The sequence below is a fragment of the Lytechinus pictus genome, chromosome 19 (assembly GCF_037042905.1).
Source record: "Lytechinus pictus isolate F3 Inbred chromosome 19, Lp3.0, whole genome shotgun sequence".
Classification (NCBI taxonomy): Eukaryota; Metazoa; Echinodermata; class Echinoidea; order Temnopleuroida; family Toxopneustidae; genus Lytechinus; species Lytechinus pictus.
In genome coordinates this window covers 4,202,028-4,227,349 of record NC_087263.1, presented here as the reverse complement: position 1 = coordinate 4,227,349, position 25,322 = coordinate 4,202,028, and the positions used below count along the sequence as shown (strand labels likewise).

The 25,322-nt window shown below is 35.0% G+C and overlaps 1 protein-coding gene across 3 annotated transcripts in view; it reads right to left on the bottom strand.

Annotated features, from left to right (window-relative positions):
* Window positions 1-5,880: 5,880 nt before the first annotated feature.
* The window catches only part of LOC129282400 (bcl-2-like protein 1), a 42,397-nt gene continuing 22,955 nt past the window's right edge, over window positions 5,881-25,322 (bottom strand). For 2 of the 3 annotated variants that reach the window (XM_064113633.1, XM_064113634.1), the window contains exons 2-5: window positions 22,167-22,305; window positions 20,923-21,060; window positions 19,558-19,721; window positions 5,881-12,542 (exon numbers count right to left, since the gene is read on the bottom strand). In XM_064113633.1, coding sequence (XP_063969703.1) covers window positions 12,402-12,542; window positions 19,558-19,721; window positions 20,923-21,060; window positions 22,167-22,305 — 582 coding nt within the window. In that variant the 3' untranslated portion in view covers window positions 5,881-12,401. Of the gene's footprint in view, window positions 12,553-16,780; window positions 16,915-19,557; window positions 19,722-20,922; window positions 21,061-22,166; window positions 22,306-25,322 lie in introns of those variants that run through there. The other variant, XM_054918287.2, reaches the window with a different exon arrangement.

Below are 25,322 nucleotides of genomic sequence, written 5' to 3'. Positions count from 1 at the left end.
GGATGAATAATGAAAAAAATAACAATAAAGGCGAAGTCCATTCCTTCTCAAAAAGTCCTCTCTATTAAAGCTCCAATTCTCTCTCCATTTAAATTATATAATCATTTCTCTTCTTACATGCTTTCATTTTCCATTTCCTCTTTTTGCCCCCTTGTCACACAACTTTGGATCTTTCTCTATCCATACTCTTCTTAATCACTGACCCTTTCCTTTTTAATAGTTATCTTTCTCTCTATATTTTTTAATACCCCCGTCACACTTACTCGGAATCAGCAGGAATCGAGCAGAAGCTGGAAAGAAAAAATATTCAAAAAATCTAGAAATTTTTGGGAGGAACTTATGAATTCATCAAACTGGAGTTGAAATTCAGTAAATTGACCAGGTGTATCATCATACACTAGTCAAAATGAACCGCAATGGAGTCAGATTGATAATTCGTGCTACGTTCTTGGACATTCTAGGGGCATTCTAAATATTCTGACTGCATTCTGAGTGCATTCGAGATATTTTTGTCATTTCTTTTGGCCGTCCCGAAGGTTTTGGTCATGTTCAAAACATTCGAGGGGTATTCTCGAACGATGTTGGAAGTAGATTTAAATGACCAATTGGTGGTCAAACAATAGTCCTTTCATTCAGGCCAATTCTGCTTGATTCGGAATAAGTGTGATGGGGGCTTTAATGAGCATCTCTATTTCTGATTCGATGATCTACTTCTTTACCTATACAGAGGAAAACTCTCTTCACTGTAAAAATGCTGTTTAGAATTTTAAGCCCCTCACTCTAACGATTCTTGTTAAAAAGGTTTAAACGATATTGTTTAAACTATTTTAAACAGCTTGTTGAAGAACACCCAAATTCTGACTAGATGAATCTATTTCTTTTGATTTATCTCGCTTCATTGCGTTAGGAGTTTTTAATCCTTCATTATTTTCTTCTGGGAACCTATGTCTACAAGCTATGCTTTTTAATAGGTTCCTCATATTTCACGATATTGTATTTCTTTGTAAAACACTAAAATTATTTATTTTTTGTCATCATCTTCTCATATGTTCAAGATGTATGTTTTTTTTTAATGTGAAACAATAAATGAAAAATCAAATCAAATACTATCACTCACACTAAAAACGCTGCTTGAAATTCTTAGCACATTGTTCAAGTCCATCACTCTTACAGCTGTTGGTAAAGTTTCAAACAAGTTGTTTAAAAAATGTTAAACAAATTCAATAAGGATTTAACAACTTGTTAGAGTAACAGGCTTAAACTATGTGCTATGTGTTTTGACAATGGTCTTACAAACACACTACATCAGGACAAAAAAAAAGGTAGACATTTCATTTTTCAGCGGGCGATATTATTTCATCATCATATTTTTTTCATATATATAGTACATTTACAAACACAAAAAATAGCAGGGCAGTATAATTTTGGTTTGGAAAGACCAACAACATGTTAAGACAAAACAAAGATGAACAATAACAAAACTAATATGAAAGCATAGCTATCCATACATTGCTAAATATGGTATGATATTACCATTTTGTTTGTATGTAAAGAATTTGATTGGTCTTACTCTTATTATTAATTCCTTTTGCAGTTTTTTAATGTTTCAACTTTATACAGTTAATGTATAGCGAATGCTGCTGTAGCAGGTCACTATTTACACTAAAACAGCCTTTTAAGCGAATGAATAATGCTGCAGTCACATTTCCCCTACAGCAATTCTAAAATAGTCTTATTCAATTTTATTCAAACCACCTATATGTAGCTGGTGCAAAAAATGTTAAATAACTGATATTAGAATGACACAACAAAGTGATATAATGTAGCCAAGTTTGCAAAACAGAATTCACTGAGAGCTGTGAAATAAAGTTTGGACAAAGGTATCAGCGAACTTACATTTTAAATAAACAATAATAAATGCAGGAAGCATCTTTTCATCAAATTTTTATTGACAAATTATCTCTTAGTAAGTTAGCTTATATCCCTTTTACTTTATATATTCAGTGAACTGATATACTGTACTATACTGTATGGTCCATTATGGCTTCAATAAACTGTCTCTAAAATAATTAACCAAAGCTTGAAAATATATCAATGCTAGCATCTTTTTTTTAATCTCATGAAAAACAAAAAGTTCTTGTTTTGGGGTATTTATTTTTGTCACTCTGCACCATGAGGCAAATCTTCAAGTTCAACCTACAAGGGGAAGGGGTAACATGACCCCCCCCCCCCGAAAAAAGAGGGAAGAAAAAAAAGGGTTTGCCACCTCTCCCCCCCCCCCCATAGCCATGCATGCCATGGTGCTTTTTTGCAGGTAAACTATTATTCTTTTTTTTTTCATTATGACCCCCCCCCATCTTCAATATCACATGTAGTACTGACATGAATACCATTCTTAATGTTTAAAACCAACCCTGACACTGATCTTTACCCCCCATAAATATTCAAAATATGAATGAAGTTTCATTACAGTAAAAAGAACTACATGAATGCATTATATTAGCCAAAATTGACAAATGATATACCGTCACAACAATCCAGACAAGATAAATTATACCATTCCTCTGTGGGGATTCTTAAATATTTCTGGAAAAAATGAAAATCAAGGAAACTCATATAGTGCCTCTCCGCCAAAAGACGCATATGATGTAAGGAAAGAGTTTATCAACAAGCCAATTTCATCGTTTGGAAATTACTCTAGAACCAAACATTTCATAAATCAAATGAAATAACTGCCCTTCAATATTAAACATATCTGATATCATCATAAAAATTCAATCATAATAAATATAACATATTCCACTAACAATCATGTGGCATAACCCAGAATTCTATTGTAAGCACTAAATCACCATGGAAACATACAAATAACACCTAAACTGATTTTGTATAAGTTTCGTTCTTATTCAGAGTTTGAATAAGAGTTTATCTGTCTCTTCATATTTGAAGATTATAGCAGGTATCACAGATTTTAATCAGCAAAATAACATAACACTACTTTAAGAAAATATTGTCTTAAATAGTATAAACAATAATTACAACATAGTAAAATCAATTAATTGATTTTTTTTTATTCATTCTGATATATACAGATTAATATTTGATTTCATCTTCGAGATAGGCTGCATAGCCCTTTGAAGATTATAGCAGATGATGTGTATTAAAGGATAGGTGTATTTGAGAGACCCCCTTAATTTGAGCTGTGAGGTGGAAATACAGTCACAATATAGGAAATGAAGCAAAATGAAGCAAATTAACGTCGGGGGGGGGGAGCTCTTAATGTTACGGGGTCTTGTCTTACCTTCAACTGGAAAACTTTCTTTGATGTATATTTTTTATACAACAAATGCGTAATGTATAGCAATGTAAAGTCAATCCAGCTTTGGCAACCACCAATCTACTATTTACTCTCTTATGACTTTTAACCAACAAAAAAGTTGGTTAAAATTTGTAATGAACCAATCAACCGTTTGTTAAAAATCCGTATTCGTTTTGCATTCCATTTTGCTTTAACCAATAGTTGGTCATATTTTAACCAACTTGTAGGCTGGTTAAATAAATGGCTGAAAGTGTATGTGTACTAAGATCACTGGTGGGTTAAGAGCAACTTTAAGGGCGAATGACAGGTGAAATGAACATACCATTTACTACAAGAAAGGTTCACCAGTCTTTCTTAAAGTCACTCTTAACTTACAAGCGGCTTTATGAAACAGCCCCCAGGTTAGGTTTCCAAGGAATGGCATTCCTCATTGAAACATTACAGGAACCTGACTCTAAAGACAATTTGCCTATAAGAACCACCTGCTTGTATATCACTTCAATGGATACACCTGCCCAGAAAAACCACCTGCTAATAAAAACAACAATTTCTTTTCTCCCTTGTGCAATCTTTCTACCCATGTTCCACTTTTCTTTATTAAAATGTAATGTATGTGTTACCTTCACAGCGATAATTTTAAAGTCATTGATCAATTACAGATTGGGCCAATTCCGTACAATCAAACCAATTTGCACTGCATAATAACACAAGACTCTTGCAACTACAATGTAAACATACTTCCTTTTCATGAGATAACAAAAAATAAATAAAATGCAACAAAGTGATATCTAAATGTGCCATTAAGTGAACTGCAATACTAATTCAAAACAGAGAACATATAGACAATATCATTGAATAAATAAACCAGGGGTAGACAGGAATAACTGTCGTTTCTGGGGATTTATCTAACAATTTCCGACATTTTACTAGTGGAGCCAACGTAGTTCAGCGGAACAACCAATATACACAGACTGAAGCTTTTGGTCTAAACCAGGGGGATGCTTCACAAAGATTTAAGAATGCCTTAGAGTCGCACTTAAATACCTAATCGCGTGCGTCATAAAAGGCATGACCACATTGGTCAGATCATGCCAAGAGGATGCGCACTGCTACGTATTGATCAATAAGATTGCGCGTTTCATATGGTGTACATGTTGGCAATTAAGTGCGACTCTAAGTCATACTTAAATCTTTGTAAAATACCTAACTAATCACACTTGAATGTTGTAACCAAAGGTTGTTATTCTATTAAATGATTTATAAGCCAAAGAATAACTCAGTTGTACACAATTGTGATGGTGTTTTTCTGGGAAAGTAGCATGAAGAAATTTCTTTCATTTCAGTTTCCAGAAAACACAAGTCAGAAATGATTGGGATATTTTCAAAACTTGCTGGATTCCTGTAATAATAACTTTGAGCCAATTTGTAAACAATCAAAGGATCTTTGAAAATTTTAAATGAAGGGTGATCTTGTTTCGCAGTATCACCTGTAAGTCCTATTCAAGTGAGTTTGCATTTATTAATTAAATTTTCCAGAATCACTTTTAATTTTCTTTGAAGGTTTACTCAGAAATCAATGGCAAAAACACATCCCAGACCTGGGGCCCGTAACACAAAGCTTGGCCATCATCGTAGATGAACATCTTTACGACTGATTGCATTGACTACATATACAATCAATCGTGAAAATCAAGCATATGATCGATTGATAACCTTTGTTACGCGACCCAGAAACAAAGAGTGTCCTGATCCACGTTTCACAAACAACACCATCATCTCTTTTATGGCCAAACCATAAAACAGAATCAGGCAAGAAATATAAACAAAGCCAATGGTTCAGCATAAGCTGATGCAAACTACACAGGTTTCTTACGAATTAGATATTGTTTTCAGAGTCTGGTGTCATCAAATTGTCATCTACATTTATTTCCCATTAAGTCTCAGGATGACCAGGGGGTGTTTCACACAGATTTAAGTATGACTTAGAGTCGCACTTAAATGCCAACGCGCATATGATATGCAACACGCAATCTTATTCATAAATACGCAGTAGAGCGCGCCCTCTTGGCATGATCTGTCCAATGTGGTCTTGCCTTTCATAACACATTTATGTGTGACTTTAAGTCATACTTAAATCTTTGTGAAACACCCCCTGGGCCTTAAAAGTTGTCAGCAGTGAAAAGCTGCCATCTTCTGACAGATACCATGGTAACAGTTGCAGGCTGAATAGCCGATCAAAACCAAGTAAATCACTGAAATTATCAGAGTTGACAATCTACTAAGTGCAGACCTGCTATTTGACTTTACATTATGGTATAAATTTTGGTTCAATTATGGAAAGCCAAATGCGACACAAATCTTGAATAGTCCTGGCTCATTTTGACAATCTGGGATGTCAAGTACCTGTCACGGTAGGATCATTCAAATGCCATGCATCGCCACCAATAAAAAAGCATTGAAAAAGAACGCAGTAAACATAAGGAAAATATAGTTTAGACAGAGTTGTGAATTATGTGTTATATGCACAGATGGACAACAGAAGAAACTTAAACATACAAGAGTTATAACTGGGATCTCTGTAATGTGCTGATAATTTATTTTAAGATATTTCTATATCGGATTGGCACACAGCATAGTACTTGCTACATTATGCCAGCTAATAAATGCTCACTGTTTATGAGTAACATATATACTCCTTCACCCTTTAACTTGGTGTACTATAACTGATTTGTACCTGTTTTTCTCTTTTTTAAAAGCAGTTTTCTGGCCCTTTTAGAAAAAGGCAGTTTTCTAGCCTTTTTGGAAAGGGGCTAGAAAACTGTGAATTCGTCCATTTAGCTTTTTCCATAGAGATTAGTAAATGAAACGGGTATAAAACAGCTACAAAACAGAAACTTATACATCGTCTGACGTTTGATCATTTCTGAGTCATACTCCGACAAACATATGTCATATCAAAGTCTGTCTTTTGTTTATAATGCAGTATATATATACATGCCACCAAACCACTCCAAATCTCCACCTAAATAAAACATGACAAGATAAAACTAGTTCTCTTCTCAAATAAAGTACATACACGTATACACAGAGCAAGGAATATTTCACAGACACAGTTTCATCATATAAAAATAAATAGCAAACTTTCCATCAAGTTTTTTAACAACTACACAAAAAACCTCACAAGAACATTAGAATATGCATCAAAATCTATTCATTGTCCCTAACAACACATAATTAGTTGCCGTGGGTACATAGCTTATATAGTACATGTAATATACAAAATGGTATTTCTTCCATGAATGAACTAATGCGTTTTTGTTGCTTACACAAGTGCATGCATGTATAACTAATTGCAAATGAAGGATATTGGGTATAATGAGAGGAGGGATACAGGAAGATATTTGGAAGAATACCAAATGCCTAAATTTTCAGCGAATCGTAATGCAAGTCACAATTTATTATTCTGCATGAATCTAGACTTTTAGAGATATTTGACTGTAGGAAAATAAAATAGGATTTATATTCTATAAATAAATTTTAAAAAATCTCGATTTGGAAAAAAATGGATGGTGATCAGGTTGATGGTGATGATCAGATTTCTATAAAGATGGGGAGCATTTTACAAAACACAAGGCCCAATTCACAAAGGTGGTTTTGAAAACCCACGGTTGAATCCATGGTTTATGCAGATTTCCTGTATAAATTGAGCGCGTGTATAAAAAATTGCAATGCTGATGCACGCTTTTGTCACTATGCGCCAAATTGATGCCTGTTACCATGGTTATTCATGAGTCCACTGTTTGAAGAATGGACTCATGAATAAAATAGCATGGATAACCACGGCAACAGGTGTCAATTTGGCGCACTGGGCCAAAAGCGTGCATCAGCATGGGACATTTTTTTAATATACGCGGTAAAATAAGCGTAATTTATACAAGAAATCTGCATAAACCATGGATTCAACAGTGGGTTTTCAAAACCACCTTTGTGAATTCGGGCCACAGTGATTTTCACTGACAACTGTTACAAGCTACCAAAATCCTTGCATCTGATTGGCTAAGAGCAAATAAGTTGGTGGAAATCAATGAAAAAAACAGTTTGTGAAATGTTTCCAAGATAGTGGCGATTGGCAAGTGCAAAGAGACATTATAAAAGAGAAAAGGATTTGAAGAAGAAAGGAATGAAATAACAGAGAGAAGACAAATGGAGAAACTTGTGTATGAGAAAGAGAGGAGAAACGAACAGAACAGGATAGAATTGCCTACAAATTCATTATCAGGGATATAATCAAGGCCGGTACTTCTAAGTCACGAGGCCGCTGGAGAAAACCTTGTGCATGTGACTCCGGCTGAGGCCGAGGCTGGCAAATTGCGGCCTTGACTACATTCCTGTTCATTATAGTAGTAAAGAAAAGCATTGTACATGTGACTCGGGACGAGGCTCGCAAAATGTGGCCTGGACTACATTCCTGTTCATTATAGTAGTAAAAAAAAAATTTGGTAACTTAAATGAACATGGTATAATAACTTTCCGCAAATGAAAATGTGTTTTAGTTAAGATAAGAGCAAAAAACATCTTTAATTACAAACATCGAGCTAACACCACATCAAGTTAAAATATCTGAATAAATCTCTATTTCTTAATTACATCATTCTTAATAACAGCCTGCTGTTTTCTTAGATTTACTTTTTACTGACATGAAACCTTATAGGTGGGATAAGGATACAATCTAGGCATTTATGTTTTCTTTGAAAATGATGACTTGCAGAGCATGTTAGATTAGTGCAAACAATGATAAAGTCCACTGAATTATCTGTTTTATGAGAAAATGTGATTGAAAATCAGAGGTTTTAGCCTCATATGGGAATCTTGTTCACACATGTATATAATTGATGATAATGACAGTGATGACAAACCTGGTAATATTTAGAAAGTGATTATCATCATCATCGTCATTGTCGTCATTAAAAACAGTAACTTAAGAAATAGTACTATCACCATCAGATGATGAAAATGATAATACTGTTCTTAATGACGATAATGTTGTTATAATAATCAACATCGTCATCATCATCATAATGTAAATTGATTCGAATGGAGAAAATCTGAAAAGAATAGAGGAGAGATTGTGTGCTTTCCTACCAGTACTTCTGTTACTTGAATGTTACTTGGATGACATATTTTTTAATAAAACATTTTAAATGTAAAGAATATCCATTGACAAAAACTGAATAAATTCAAATCTACAGTACACAGATCCTTCCGATGGCTGAAAATAATGAGCAACTTAAAAAAAATATATAAATAAACACATCATACATTTTTACAATTAACATTCACATTAAACACACTCACAACTCATACAAGCTGAAAATTAAAGTGGTTTATATCAGTTGCTGATTTGGATTAAGTTTAAGGAGCCCCCCCCCCCCCCATCCCACCCTTTTTCCTTGATACAGCATGAGCTAACCGCGAGTGAGTTGCAGGTATATTAAACAAAATCTAAGTGATGAAACAATCCAATTACCATAACTCTCAATAAACAGCATTCATTCAAAATTTTGCAGCAAAATACCCAAACTCTAAAAATACATGTACCTTTTGATAACATCTTGTCCGATATACACAAAAACTGCACTTTAATTTTTAATCCTGCAATTTCTTTATCACTTAAAACCTCAGGCAGTGGATATTTTTAGTAGCCTCTCTGTATCATTAATACTTGCTGAAGTAACCAACATAAATGGTACCTTTGGATGGTATAACCAAGTGGTCAAATTGAAAAAGAAAATCTTTGCAAACAAAATCTTTGCCATTATTCCCTCAATTAGCTCTGTGCGCAAAGTGAGCTTTCAATCAAACGCCATATACATGTATAGAGCTCCCATAGCTTACAAGGACTGACGAAACAGCAATAAATAATCTTGAATAGCAATTCAAATTGTATGATTTTTCATGAGACAACACACCTCGGTACGAGCAATACAGGTATATTCTGAAAAAGGAATACTGAAGAATGTATGTAGCTAAATTCCACTGTTACCAATGTAAACATATTATGTGATAATGTAATTGTGATGAAGAAAAAAATTAATTCACACGCATAGATCCCTAATGATACAGATACATGTATACATGTTTAGTTGAATCTACGTAAGTCAAACCTTTTTGACTCGGGCGAAATTTGACTCTGAAGATTTAAAAACATGTTTTGCATATTAGGGACCAGTTGCAAAAAGAGTTACAATCAAACACAACTCTAAAATTCCATCACAACTTGTTTTCCAACCAGTCAGAATCGCACATTTTGGAGTTGCGTTTGTTTTTTTGTATTGATATGGATGGCGACTATTTTTGCGATAGGCCCCCTGGTGTGGTAAAATGCTTTGATACAATGCGACACTAACTTCACTCTTAGCACATACAGCAAGATGAAAAAAACTTTGATCCAATGATGTTTAAAGTTTCTTTGACAACACAAGAAATGATGTCAAACCAACACGAGTGTTTATAGAGAAATGCAATAGCTATTTTACACCAGTGTTAATTCATTGTGTTAGTTTAAAATCCACTGGCGTTATCATACACATCTGGTTAGTTATCTAACACTATTTGGTAATAAGTGGCATTAAACCAACACCATCAGTGTTTACAGAGAAACACATCAGTGTCAATTCATGGTTTTATTTCAATATGGTGTTATCATAAAACATTCTGCTTGTTACATTATTTCAAGGCTACTTGGTGTTATGTTAAAAACCCATGGTGTATTTAACACCTGAGATTGTCAAACACACTCAACTACCATCTTAAGCATGTTAGAATGGTTCCAATAGGTACCTTATGTGGGTTATTCTTTTTATAACCCAGATGTTTATTATTTGAATACGAAAAGGTAACATACCTTAATTTTCAATCAGGAATGGCATGGAAATTTCTACATGTATATTTTTCATCTGCTTCAAGGCACAACACTAAATAATGAAAGATTATATTCCTAACAGATTATTGAATTATGGATATAATGCAATCATTTTGGAAAATTTAGAAAAGTATGTATAATTTTGTTCTCCTTTTAGTAGCCATATATGTATTACAAATACATAATACAAGCACATCTGCTGAAGTAAAAAAAAAAAGCATTGTGGTCTAGTGGTTATGACTCTCGTCTTAAAATCAGAGGGACAAGGGTTCAAATCCCAGACATTGCGTGTTTTCCTTCAGCAAGAAATTTACCCACATTGTGCTGCACTCAACCCAGGTTAGGTGAATGGGTACCCGGCAGGATTAATTCCTTGAATGCACCCAAGCGCCTTTAGCAGCTGGAGCTGAAGCTGTGGTAATATATATTGTGCAGCATAGAATAGGCAACTAGATAATCGGCGCCTCATAAATGCTACATATTATTATAATCAATTATGTTTATTATTACCAAGTAATTTCTATTTGAACTTGTTGTCTTATGATACTTTATTAGGTTGACTACTGAAATATAAATACCAAAAATATTCTCGTTGACAACAGAATTTCACAAGATATTCTAAGGGTAACATTTTGAAGGAAATGACCCAAGGAAAAATTATGATTTTGTTGTTCTATACGAACTTTTCATGGCCCTACTTACAATATAAAGTTTGATAGTTTCATTGAGATTAGCACCTTGCTATGCAACATGTCAATATAAAATGTTAACTGTCCCAGCTAACCAATAAGGGCAGAAATTATAAACCCTTTATAATAGCTTAACATTTTTTTTTTACTTATCTTTTTTTTACTTATTTTTTCCCTCTCTTTAATGATTAACCTACGTTACATTGCACTTGAAAAGAGGTATTTGCTTTCTTCCATTACAGAAATCAACATACCTACAGGTAAATACATTTTATGTACAGGAAAGATTTCGTTTTCTTTCTTTTATTCCTCATGGACATATGAAAAAAAGGGTCATATATTTCTATTTTGTCAATCATTTCTCACATGGGTAAAACAATGAAATATTTTCTATTATCTGGCATATTTCTATCTACTGTACACACTACTTGCTCTAACTAAACACATGTAGTCCAAACACAAATTGCCACTACAAAAGACTTTAAGGTTGATTTTGGGGGCCAAGCTCATGTTTCGTGAAGACCAACGTTTATAGCCACCTTGTCGAAAGTCAGAGCCCCAGTTTTCCTGCAGGAATCCTGCGAGCAGGTTTTCATTACTAATCCTCACAGAACATCCTTGACAAGAAAATGGAGACACACAGGAAAGCTGCAATGAAAAGATGCAAAGCACCTCATTGCGGGATTCCGGACAAAACACATGGCACAGACTTTGGACAAGTTGACTTACAAGGACCATCATTTGTTAGGACTGCTTTTCATAAGGTCCAATATATAATTGAATTTGGCATTTGGGGTACAAGCTTACACTCTCAATGTCTCAGAGCATGAATGGATGAAGACATATTGGAATAGGAAATAATTGGGAGCAGAAAATGATGAACAGTTGCACTCTCTGTAGAGGGGACAGGAACTTGGGATTTTACAGCGGACATTTCCTATTTGACAAAAGCACCATAATAATGCTCCTATTAATACATATATTTATATGATGGAATGGCAATGGAGATAGCATTACAATCACATATTGTGAATCAGTGTTTACACGCGCAAGTCATGCTGTACTGGTTTCAACCGATGAAGTGATGCAGATGCAGCCAGAAGTGCTTGAAGACTCAGCTTCACTTTAAATAGAACTTGAAGCGGTGACTGACGCAGAGACAACGGTGCAGAGTTTGCAGAAATCACAAATCCTTTCGCTTTCTTGTTTAATAGCATAGCAAGGCATGCAAGTGATTTCTTCACACTTGAAGATGGCGGTGGATTTCTCCGCTCGGCTATCTGGATCAGACGTCGTCGGCGCTCAGGGTCGGACCTCGACTAACGGGACACCAGCAGACACTGCGATCAATAGCACAAACCACAGACTGGAAATCATAGAGAGGCATTCCGCAGCACGGGGATATTCACGAGTCACGCTTTAGACGCCGTTGCACCACAAATGCTTACAAGCGACCTTCGGTGTCCTTTTTTCACCTGCGCAGGAACATCCCAAGTGCTGCGATCCCGGCCCCGACGACAGCGTATCCACATGCAGTCCTCACAAATTTTGACAGGGATTCTTGAGCTCGTTCAGCTGCTTGGTTCCGATCAAAGAAATCCATGAAGCCATCCTTTTGGATCGTAAAGAGAGGAAAAGAAAATGAAACCTAACATTAAAATCTGATCATGTGATTTTTGAAGGGGAACTGAAATGGGTTGTCCCGCAGATACATTGACATTCAAAATATCCTTTTGGATCGTAAAGAGAGGAAAAGAAAATGAAACCTAACATTAAAATCTGATCATGTGATTTTTGAAGGGAACTGAAATGGGTTGTCCCGCAGATACATTGACATTCAAAATATAATTTAAAACCAAAATCTGTGTTGGCAGAACAAAAGGTCATACATGTAACAATTCCACGTTAAAAAAAATGATTTTGATATATCAAAAAGATCAATTTTATGATCTTGATGTCTATTACACCTATTACTGATACAGCTAGTTATTCAGATCTGTGGGTAAATGCATTTTCAAATGATTTTATTTCCACATTTTAATAATTTCAACAAAGCTATTATTGATTGTATCCATAAATTAGCGATTTTTTTTGTAAAACATATAAATTAAACCTCCTACATAGTTTGTTTTCAGGAAATGTTATTATAGAGGCATGCAGATACAAATCTAAGACATTGACTAAAACACAAAGATATACAAGACATTTCATGCATAGCTACATACTAGACATTCATATTTGCCTGTGTCATGCAAAAGAGTGCGCAATGTTTTCAAACTTCACTTTCATGCATTTATCATTTATAACCAGTTTCCTTTACACGTTATTACCATAGCCTTGGCGTTTCAAACTTGTAGTTTTAGCCCACGAGTAGAGAAAAACGTCCAAGAAACTAATTGTTTCCAAATTTAAATGCCAACTACATCCTCACCAAGTTGGGAGTAAATGAGAGCTTTCTTTTAATTACAAAAGAAAGGAGAAAGAAAGATAGCTTGGTTGAGCAGTATCTAAGGAAAGTGATTTCCTGTTTAAAAAGAAATGCCAGTTGTGGTAATGATCTTAAAATGAGTTCCAACAGAATCCAACAAAATGACCACCCAAGTGTCTGTATGTATACAGGGTGCCACACTAGCCCCGGTCCGACGGTCCCCGACAGGAAAAAATTGCTGTCAGGACAGTAGATTTTCAGAAATAGCAAGATTTACTGGTCCGACATGACCAGTAAAAAATATCATTGTCGGGCCAGTAATTTTTCAAGAAATAGCAAGACTTACGGGTCAGACATGACCAGTAATAAAAACCATTGTTGGGCCAGTAACTTTTCCAGAAATGGTCAAATTCACTGGTCCAACATAAACATAAAAAATGTTCCATGACTCAAATTGCAAACCATTTTCCTCCCATAATTTTCTGTCATTCACACACAGAATGAATCGCATGCAAATTTTACTAGGGTAACATACAGTGTACATGTAGCCAGCCAGCCACACAGCCCACATGGTAAATTTTCTACTGGCTGCACGAACGAAGCTTGGCTAACCTCTGGCAGAAATCTGTCGCAGAACTGTAAAAATTCACATTTCACTCATGAAAAGCTCATATAATGTCCATATTTCTTAAAAATTGGGGTAACTGTCATTTGTAAGCAGTAAAAGGAGAAATTTTCACTTCTGTTTTAGTTCAAACAGATCGGGTTTCGAGTGATACCGTCTGAATACATGATAGCCCCACATATGCATTTGTGTGTGTGTAGCTACATTTTAATTGAGCAAAAAAGAAACTGTTAATTTTCAGCTTTCTGCCTCTGTTCTCTTTCTTTCTTTCCTTCCTTCTTTTCAATCTTTCTTTGTTTCTTCCCCCTCTTCTTTCATTTTTTGTTACTGTCTTTCTTTTTTAAATTTCCTTTTTTTCTTTGTCTTTCGTTCTTTCTATCCTTTAAAAAATATGTTTTTCTCATGCTTTCTTTCTTTAATTCTTGAGTCCATCCATCCTATATTTATCTCTTCCTTCTTTTTACTCTTTCTTTCTTTCTTTCCTTCCTTCTTTTTACTCTTTCTTTCTTTCCTTCATTCTTTCTTACTTTCTTTGCTTCTTTCTTCCTTCCTTCCATCCATCCATCCTTTCTTTACCCTTTCTTGTTTTATATTTCTTCCTTCTTTCAGCCCTTTCTCTCTTTCTTTCATTCATTCCCTCTTTCTGTGTTTTGTTTTTTCTTTCTTTTTTCCCTTCGTTCCATCTATCCTTTTCTTTCTTTCTTTGATTCTTTCTTTTTTCTTTTTTTTACTGCTTGCTTCCTTTCTTTCCTTCATTCCTACTTTTCTTTGTCTTTCTTTTTTTCTTCCTTTCATCTATTCTTTTACCTTTTCTTTCTTTCTTATATTGCTTGCTTGCTTCCTTCGATCCTTCTTTATTTCTTTCCTTCATTTTTTCCTTCTTTCTATCATTTAACCTTTTCTTTATTTCTTCCTTAATTCCTTTTTTCCTTCTTTCAATCCTTCCTACCTTTCTTTCTTTCTTTTTTCCTACTTTCCATCTCACCTTTTACCCTTTCTTTCTTTTTTTTTGCTTCTTTCCTTCTTTCTTTCCTTCATTACTTCTGTCTTTTGTTCTTTGTTTCTTTATTGCTTGCTTCATTTCTTTCCTTCTTTCTTTCTTTCCTTCCTTCCTTTCCTTTCCTTCTTTCTTTTATTCCTTCCTTCAGATCTAGCCTTTCTTTACCTTTTCTATTTCCTTCCTTTCTTTCTTTATTTCTTTTGCCTTTCATTCATTCATTCCTTCATTTTTTTTTTTGGGGGGGGGGGTAACAAGAAAGGACGGCAAAAATCAACTCGCGCCTTTTTTTTATGTTTCTTTATTTTTTGTGACCAGTAGATCTTAGGTTCGGACCGGTATAAAATGGAAAAAATGGGTATCTACTGGTCCGACATGAATAGGTTGGACCAGTAGAAAAAAAGGGTTAGTGTGGAGCCCTGATGTATAAATGAAAAATATGTGCCAATGGGAAAATGTGTAATTGCTGAGAAAAAAAACATGGAATTCCATCAAATGTCGGGTATATTTTTCCGAGCAACATTAATACACTGTCCCACATATGCTTTTCTGTGTTAGTGATCATAAGTGTTGTCAGTTTCCAACTATAAAGATTTCATGATTTCACAAAGATAAGTTGATGTTAATGTACTAGATCTAAATCTATGAAATAGGGTGACAATTAACCTTGATTTTAAAGACTTTCTCATGAAATAATTGTTTGCTGCGACTTCATTCTTTTGCCTTTAAACCAAAACAGTAAATACATTGTGGTTCTTTACTTTTTCGTGATTTGACACTTTAACAAATAATAACATGTCTAGTGTGAAGACTGGACACCACATCCCATGTTTGTCATGCAGCCATATATAGTCTCCTATTCCAGACTCTGCATGCACTATGTGACAACCAAAGGTCTGTACATGCAGACTAATCTTCAATTGCTCTGCCTTTAAAATCAAAAGTTGATTTCCCCCATCTAACATAAAGTGCAGCGTTCCACCGCAACCACAAACACCAAACATGCAAGACGATACTAAAAACAAAAGAATTACATAATTAAAATACACTTTTGCTGGCTATTTGAACATGCAAGCATGCTTCTGGGTGACTATAAGGGGAACTATTTGCACAGGCTAGAGAGGACAAATTGAAAAAGTAAATTAAGGAAACTTAAGCTGAAATCAAATGAACCAATAGTATTCCATTTCTTTATTCCGATTCAAGAGGTATTCCTATTCCAGTCTTTTCGGGTCCACCAGAGAAAATATGGATAAATATTGTGCTTCGTGTCACACAGGAAATCTTCACAACTCTTTATAAAGCCAAATAAGTTAATAAATTAGCAAGCCCTCTCACCAACAACAACCCCCCAAATTTCTACAATATCAATTCATCCAATGGAAAAAGCAAGGAGATTCCAAGAAATAGATCAAAAGTTCCTTCTGACTTCTCAGAAATAGATATAATTTTAGAGCAGGACATCTTGCCTTTTACTTTCTATCTTAAAACTTGCTATTCATACTTCCTCTTCTTTAGAAAGCATTAGTAAGATAAATGATGAAATTATATTTTAATATATCAGCAGAGTGGCAAAGAAAAGAAAGATCTTGGGTATTCAATTAAAAAAAAAGGCAGAACGCAAATTGAAGAGAAGAGAAGTGCGTACAAAACATCACACAAAAACAAGAAACACACGTGGGCAAAAACGATGCCGTTCCATGTGACTTTTCAAACAAATTTGTCCTCACTTTTTTTTTCTCTCAATAACAAAGCAATAAAACTAGCGGACAAAGAAGACTATGAAGGAATGTTGCCTATCTTCTGAGGAGGCACGCCAGGGCTGCGAGTCCCGCGCCGAAAACTGCGAAGCGGCACGCCGACGACATGATGGACGAGACGGTTTCCCTCGCCAGGACCTTGCCGTTCTCCTCAAAAAATTCCATGAACCCATCCTAAAGTCGGGAAATATTTTCCAGAGGAGAGGTAAAAGAGGTAGGGGTTGGTAGATTTAAAAGGACAGTAGAGATATCCGTTGATCAGAATGCATAAAGAGAGAAGAAAATGGGAGAATAAATGGCATGAGCGGATGAGCATATCATGTCTTTGAATTGTACCCAAAGGTGATAATTGGATACCCGAAATATATTAAATATAGCCATATGCAATAGAATTATGTAACAATTAGCATAATAATGATAGTTAGTTTTCATTAGTGATGTCTATCATATGACTTCCATATTACCATCCCAACAATAAGTATGGCTAGTAGAGTGATTTTGTATTTGAAAAAAAAATTTGAAGAAAAAGAAATTGTTTTGAATTTGGAATCACACAGCGTTTAAATTTGATACATTTATTTTTCAAAACTTATTTGTAATTCTCTTTACTTCTGTATTAAAAGAGTTTTTTAAGAAAGGATTATCTATTTCATGGTTTTCAAATTATTACAAAAGTCTGTCTGCTCTTGGAATATTCTATTCTAAAAATGGAAATACAAAATCAATTCAGGATAAAATAACACAACAGAAATTTGGAACCAACAAACATGTAAATGAGGTATAGAAAATGTTATAAATAAATAATCTAATACATAATACATTTATAAAGGATTATTAATTGCATTCACATAGCCACACCACGAACTAAAACTAGAAAAGGAAACTTATTAATGAACTATTAAAATAAAATATTTTACAATGGGAAACATACATGTAAGGGTGTAATGTAATAATATACAGGTATTACTTGCAATGTGAATGTCTTTCAGGCAATTAAATGAAGTAAGCATGAATTTTCTTTTTCATTCTTTAAAAATGATACATTTTTAATCAAATAATTTTTATAGAGCAATCACGTTTTCTATAGCAAACTTAATTGGAAGTATGAGAATACTACCCCAAGGTCTTTGATGCAACTATATTATTTCAGCATTCAATCCTACAAACTTTGAATTGATACGGCATTTTCGGATTATACGAATCTCATGAAATATACAAAGAATAGCTTTCAAGATAAATACCAGTTGTAGTAACGATCTCAAAATGAGTTTGAACAGAATCCAATAAAACTACCACCCAAGTGTTTGTATATGTATAAATAAAAAAGTTGTGCCAAGTGGCTCTGGAAGAAAATGCGTAATTGCTGAGAAATTAGCAAAATAAGCACGGAATTCCATAAAATTTGTATTTTTCCGACCAATATTAATACACTGCCCCACATATGCTTTTCTGTGTTAGTGATCATCAGAATTATTAGTATTGAGCTACAATTCATGCTAAGATTTCATGATTTCACAAAGATAAATTTACATTTATGTACAAGATCTAGATATATGATAATATGTTGACAATTAACCTTGATTTTATAGGCTTTCTCATGAAATAATTGTTTGCTGCAACTACTATCTTTTAACTTAAAGATACAAAAGACAATCATGATTGTTAAATGCATATTGTATTAAACTCATGTCACAGTGTACTAATACATCTCAAATGACAATCCTATTTTTGTTTAAGAAAAGCAGATTTTGATATTTACACAAAAGAGAAAAGCCTCCCTAAGTCTCTTGAAATCTGTAAAGCCGGTTGTCATGTATGGGATGTGGCTGTTTCCCAAAAAGCTTTAAGTCATATAGTCACTAACATGCACGATAGTGACTTTACAGTTAAACTATGTGCATTTGCGTATATTTTATCCACACAATATGACCTCTTCCCGGAAAATGTAAAATTCAAAGCATTTTTAGTTCATTCATTATTAACCATTTAATGTAATACCCAGGTGGGTGTTTCATGATCCTTTGCTGTGATCCTTTCTTGTAGTAAATGGTATACACCAATGGCGTAATTTCCTTCAGCAAGGAATTCATCCACAGTGTGCTGCACTCGACCCAGGTGAGGTAAATGGGTACCGGCAGGAAGTAATTCCTCAAAAAGCTGTGTGCACCAAATAGGTAGCCTAGCTTAGCCGGGTAATAATATTAGCAGGGCCCGCTGGGAGAACAGTTTTCGGAACTGAAGTGGCTAACCTGGGTAAATATACCGTTAGTATTATTATTATTACCAAAATGTTCATTGGTGATGGTTTAGCGTGCAAGAAAGGATCACCAGTCATTCTTAAAGTCAGTCTTGACTTACAAACAGCTTTATGAAACACCCACCTAGACTTAAATGAATCCAAAGTACATGGTCTTACTGTCCCTGCATTTGTGATTACTTCATCATGACAATCTGAACCATTCCCCTACATTATACTCACCTAGTTGTGACGACCTTACCACCCCCACCCCCCCCCCCAAAAAAAAAAAATTATACACATGACTTAGTAGGTCTTTCTGAAGACTGCAATTGCCCCCCCCCCCCCCACCAAAAAAGGGTGTTTTTTCAGGAGGGGGTCTTTATTGCAATGACAGAACCCCTACAACAGGACCAAAAAAAAAAGGTAGCTCAGGGAGATTTCACCCTGAAAACCCCCACTCACTGTCATGTTAAAACTTTTACAATGTTGCAGATTTAGGCAGCAAGTTGTGAAAATAGCCCCAGAGTATTAAAAAAATACATAATATACATAATTTTCATGCCCGAAAATATACTCACCCAGTTCTGATGGTCTTGCATCCAGGGTAATAATTTAGTGTCCACATATCTGGACGTCCAGCCTATAATACTAGGGACTAAGTCTTCTAAGTTATTACTAGCACAATGTACAGAGAGCCGACCACTGAATGCTATTAAAGCTGCTATCCTCCCCCACGTTACACCTGGTTTGGAAGACAAAGGGTTAAAAAAAAAGATACGTTATTAAAAATTGACAGAAAGTGACATATTTCAGTTGTGTCCACATATCTCGACCTCCAGCCTTTGATATTTTGAGTTATATTATGTTACATTTTGATCTATGTCATTGTTATAATTGGTGGATAATTTTTTACTTACTATACGAGTTATTATGCTCGTAAGAAAATACCCTATATTATTATTATTACTTTAAATATTCCAGAAACTTCCTAAAATTCTTTGACGTGCATAACTGCATAACCCATTCCTCGATACTAGTTAATTGCACATCATTTTGGAATGATCACATGCTGTCACAATACATGTCAGTAAAAAATATTGGCTTAATCTATTAATTCTTTACTTTTATAAAAGTTTCAATTTCAATCAATAATGAGTGGAATACTACTCGGGTGCTTCGGGTTAAGAAATAGGTAGGGCAATGGGTTTGAAATCCCCATTAGCGTATATCCCTGCTGGTATCTCATGCAACAGTTAAAGGGATACTCCGGGCTGAAGATATTCATATCTGAATAAGTAGAGTAAAATTCAAGGAGCATAATGCTGAAAATTTCATCAAAATCGCATAACAAATAGCGAAGTTATTGAATTTCAAAGTTTAACAATGTTTTGTGAAAACAGTTATATGTATATATACATCGTAATGAATATTCATTAGGAGGGCTGATGATGTCACATCCCCGCTTTCCTTTTTCTTATGTTATTACATGAAATCATAAATCTTTCATTTTTTCATACATGTATAAGTGGTGTGTCTCCATTTTGATGAAATAAGTTGCAGCAATAAATAACTAATGCATTTAATCAGTTGTCAATCCAATTGTTTTAGTTCTTGGTAGAAAATTTTTCCTAATTTCATATAATAAAATACAAAAGAACAAGTGGGGATATGACATCATCAGTCCACCTAATGAATATTCATAAAGACATGCCTAGATCTGTTTCCCCAGAATAATGCAAATCTTTAAAATTCAATAACTCTGTTATTTGTTATCCGCTTTTGATCAAATTTTTAGCATTTTGCTTTGTGAATTTCACTCTATTTGAGATATAAATATCTCCAGACTGGACCATCCCTTTAACTTTACTGATCCAGTCACTTCACTTCCTATGAAATGAAACTACCAGTAAATTTCAAACTTTTTTTACAAGTCTGTACTGCACCTCTTGATCCGTTTTCTTGATCCTTGAAAAGCTCATCGGCCAGGTCCTTGAATTTGGCGTAGGCGGTAGTCGCACTGATGTTCAGTTCCTCACAACAACCCGAAAAAAACTCTGGATTTGTTCTCTCGATTTCTTCACCTGAACATAGAAACAAAGAGAGAGGGGGAGTATAAGATACAGAAAGACAGAAAGTGATAGAGGGAAAGTGTGTGTGTATGAGAAAAGGAGAGAGACAAAGAGATAGGGAGAGAATATTCTTTAGGAAATTCATGTACTCACACCAAATGAAGTCTCCTAACGTAACATTAAAACAGTTGGTCAGAAAGAGATTTTATTGTTTTGGTAGTTTATACTTAATTCCAAGGCATCTGCCTTATCACTTTCAAGAATTCTTTTTTTTTTTAGGTGAAAATGATGATGGCAGGTGAGAGATCATCTGCTTTTTTTGATTTGCATTAAAATGTTTTGTTTAAATCGAGAAAAACTTTTCAAAATGTCTCAAAGTTTCTTATTTGCCATCTGATTTGATATTCACAATACACAAAATAAAGCACTGCATTAATATGTGCGTTCTTAGCTCTGCCCACTTGTAACTACGTTAATATTAAAGTAAAATCATTCTGATGTTATTGTGGCTTGCAATCCATAGCATACACATGGTTTCGAGTGGCAATAGATCGTGAGTGCACCACTTGAGATAAAGAAAAAATTCAGATACATGATCAATCCCCTATTGCAATTGCCAAGGGATAGGGGCATGTACATGTATCTAATGCTAATGAGGTGACACGATATTTGCTCCTTCGACAATTGCTCTGAGCTTTCTTTTGTCTCAGATAAGATTGAGGGTTAGGGTTGCAGTAGGGCTTTACGTCAGGGTAAGGTATAGTGTTAAATCCAGAGCTAAAGTTTACACTCACTGTGTGGAATTTACACAGCAATTGTCGGCAGAATGTCATGGAAATGGAGCTAAAGCCTGGGTAATGTTTCAGTGCGCCATTGACTTGGTAAGGACTAGTCTGCTATGCAGTCTCTGAACGGCTCGTGAGGTGGGATCTCAGAGTGCGAAGCACGTACCTGCTGGTTTGTAAAAGCAAACCAGCCTGAAAGGGCAAGCGAAGCAAGCCATTTCAGAGTCTGCTATGCAGACTCCTTGAATCAGCTGTGATACACACACTGCAAATGTGGGTCTACATTTGTAGACTAGGTAAGGACATTGGCACATCGTGCTGTTGAGGACTTACCTATTTCTCTCATTCTTGCTGCGACAGGAGCATAAGGCTCTCTGTTTACATGTTGGTAAGATGGAAGTTCGATGCTCTCCCTTCGTATCCTGTGTATGCAGTAATCCTCAATCAGTCTAGTGGTTTCACTATCATTCATCTGGGAGCAGCGAAAGAAAGGGAAAGAAAGGAAACAATGATCAATCAATGGGTGATAGAAGATGATTTACAGGTGAATCTGACTGGGAGTGGAATCTCTTCAGACCACAGAAAACAGTTGACTTCAAGAAATTTGACTAACATAATAATAATAATAATAATAATAATAATAGCTGGATTTATAGCGCTTTTTGCCTGAGGATACAAAGCGCTGCTATTATTACCCCGGCTTTAGCTGTGCTGCCATTATAGGCGCTGAAGCATTAAAGGATTTCCTTCCTACTGGGTACCCATTCACCTCACCTGGGTTGAGCGCAGCACAATTTGGGTAAATTTCTTGCTGAAGGCAAACACGCCAAGGCTGGGAATCGAACCTGCATCTCTCAGATTGAAAGACAAGGGTCATAACCACTAGACCATGACGCCCCAAGGATCATAAACATGAACAAGAAGTAAAATAACACGTTTTGCATAATCTTGGGGTGTTTTACAAAGAATTGTATGAAGGCGAGACTTTCATGCTTAATGCTTAAACACCAACATGCACATGTTATTTTACGCTTAATCTGATTGATGGTACATGGATATATAATACTCAAATCTCTGTGGAACAACCCCTTTAGTCTGGATAATTGCTCTGACTCAGGAGGTCGTCTTCAGCCGATCTTGGGGTGTTTCACAAAAAGTTAAGTGTGCCTTAATCAAGTCACACTTAAATTTACAGTTGCGTGTGGGATAAAACGTGCCATCGCATCTTGGTCAAATCATGCAAAGAGGATGCACATTACTTTGGCATCATCCATGAGGTAATGCATTATCGTTTGCACATTTTCATATATGCATGACTTTCACACTTAAAACTCTGTGAAACACCCCCTAGGATTAGTAGGGAAAGTGATTTTCTGTTCTACTGGTAAATAAAATGGAAAAATTCATGGAATTCACCTTTGCAAAACAGAATTCAGGTTTTTGCTGTGTACATTTTCAGTGACAAAATGGAATTTCCATCTTTAGAACAAGTTGAAACGGAATTACAGATTTTCGGAAATGGAAAAGACCATTTCTTGAAACGGAAAATCACTGTCTCTACATAATCAACAATTAGTCTGTGCCAGGGCACAGATCCAGGTTTAATTTCATATAGAGTGGCTAGAAAGGAAGTTAAAACAAAAAATCTGGCTAAATTGTATTTTGGCACCCTGTGGAGGGGGCATTCTGCCAGCCAGAGTGATATGACAACTTCAGCCTCCAAGTGGGTACACTCTGAATTTTAAGAATTTAGTTAAATCCATATCAGCTATGAAGTGGCCAGTCTAATATTGGACTTCGATTTAAATCTTGTGGATTTGAATTAAAAGCTAATAGAATTGAATTCAAATCTTTTTAGACTTAGAAGTTAATCCTAAGGATTAAAGATAAATCAAATTTTCAGTTGGTCACTTATTCACAGCCATTTTGGATTTATTTTAAATGCCTGTAATTTAGAGTGTAGCCAACCCTAAACCAAATAAGCCAACTTTACAGAAGACATAAAACTCGGCCTTATATGTTTGTATGCCTATACATGTACCTCATTCATTCTTTGTTGTTGTTGTTTTTTTTTTGGCAAACAAGTTTTTAACACACTGGCATACACATAGATTTAAAAAATAATAATTCACCCTTAAAATTTTGTGAAAAAGAAGCACAAATATCAAAATTAAAGATTACTGAAGAGTGAAGACAAGGGAGCATTTCTGTCATGAAAGGTCTTGTCAAATATTTCATCCAACAGTTGCCATGGTAACAATCAGGCACCAGTGCTTCTAAGCCAATAAAAATCAAGGAAAGTTGTCAGATTTGATAACTTGTCAGATAAAATTGTTGATGAAATACTCTCCAGAACTCATTCTGCTTTCAAATATTAAAGTTTGGTAGTTTCTTCTTTGTAATCAATCATAAATTAAAATTGGCATCTCTGCTCCACATCATGTGAGCTTCTCTTTTAATACTTTCTCTTCATAAAGTCACCGATGCGATTATATTCCACCAGTATATCTGCTATCTATTCCACATGACATGTGTGTACATGTATAAATGAACATAAAACAGGGTTAAAATATGCAGAGGTATGTCAATTAAAATTATATTGAACTTATCAAATTTCACATCCTGTATTAGAATTAATAAAAAAAAGTACCCTTAATTCTGTAGGGTGCAGAGTTCTATTTCTAAAGTGGCATTTTTATGACTTTGGATCTACTTCTGAGTTTCAGTCATTAAATTTTACAGAATAACTGCACATACACTTTTTTTTTATTCAAAGCATTCTTAAGATGCAAATTTATCAAAATTGGAAAAAAAAAAAGGTGGTTTATTTGTTTCAAATATGTCCAGATGAAATTATTTTAATATTTTTATTTCTGGTTCAATAGCATTTTTAAACAGCTGACCAAAGAATATGCCTGAGGAAACTAATGATTTTATATTTTCATATAATTTTTTGGGTTCAGGGTAATCAGTTGATCCTAATTTTTTGTACACGGTCCTGCTTCATTAAAAGGGTAAGATTAGGTGGTTTCAAACCGCCTCGATCACAAGAATCCCCGTTAAATTACGAGAACATTTTTAGGCTAAAAAATACCCATTATTTATTCCTGCATTCAGACCGCCCCGAAACATACACTTCGGGATAAATTCCTGAAGTTAGGAGAATGCGCAGTATGGTCTAATAAGCAGGCAAGGTGCGAGATTCAAAACTACTAGCCCAGCAGCCACCCACGGCGCCGCACCCAACGACACGCTGGGCTAAAAGTTCCCGTAATTTGCTTTCACATCGCCAAAATACCTGCGACCTTGGAAAAATCCCCGCGAAAGTTCTCGTAAATTCGCCAAGTACCTACTATTTAGCAGGTATTTTCTTTCGGGGAAATTACGCGTAGTTTGCTTTCACATTACCAAAATACCTGGTATTTTCTGATCGGGGTAAATTTCCCGATCAGAGAATACCTGGAACTGACGAACTTCGAGGCGGTCTGA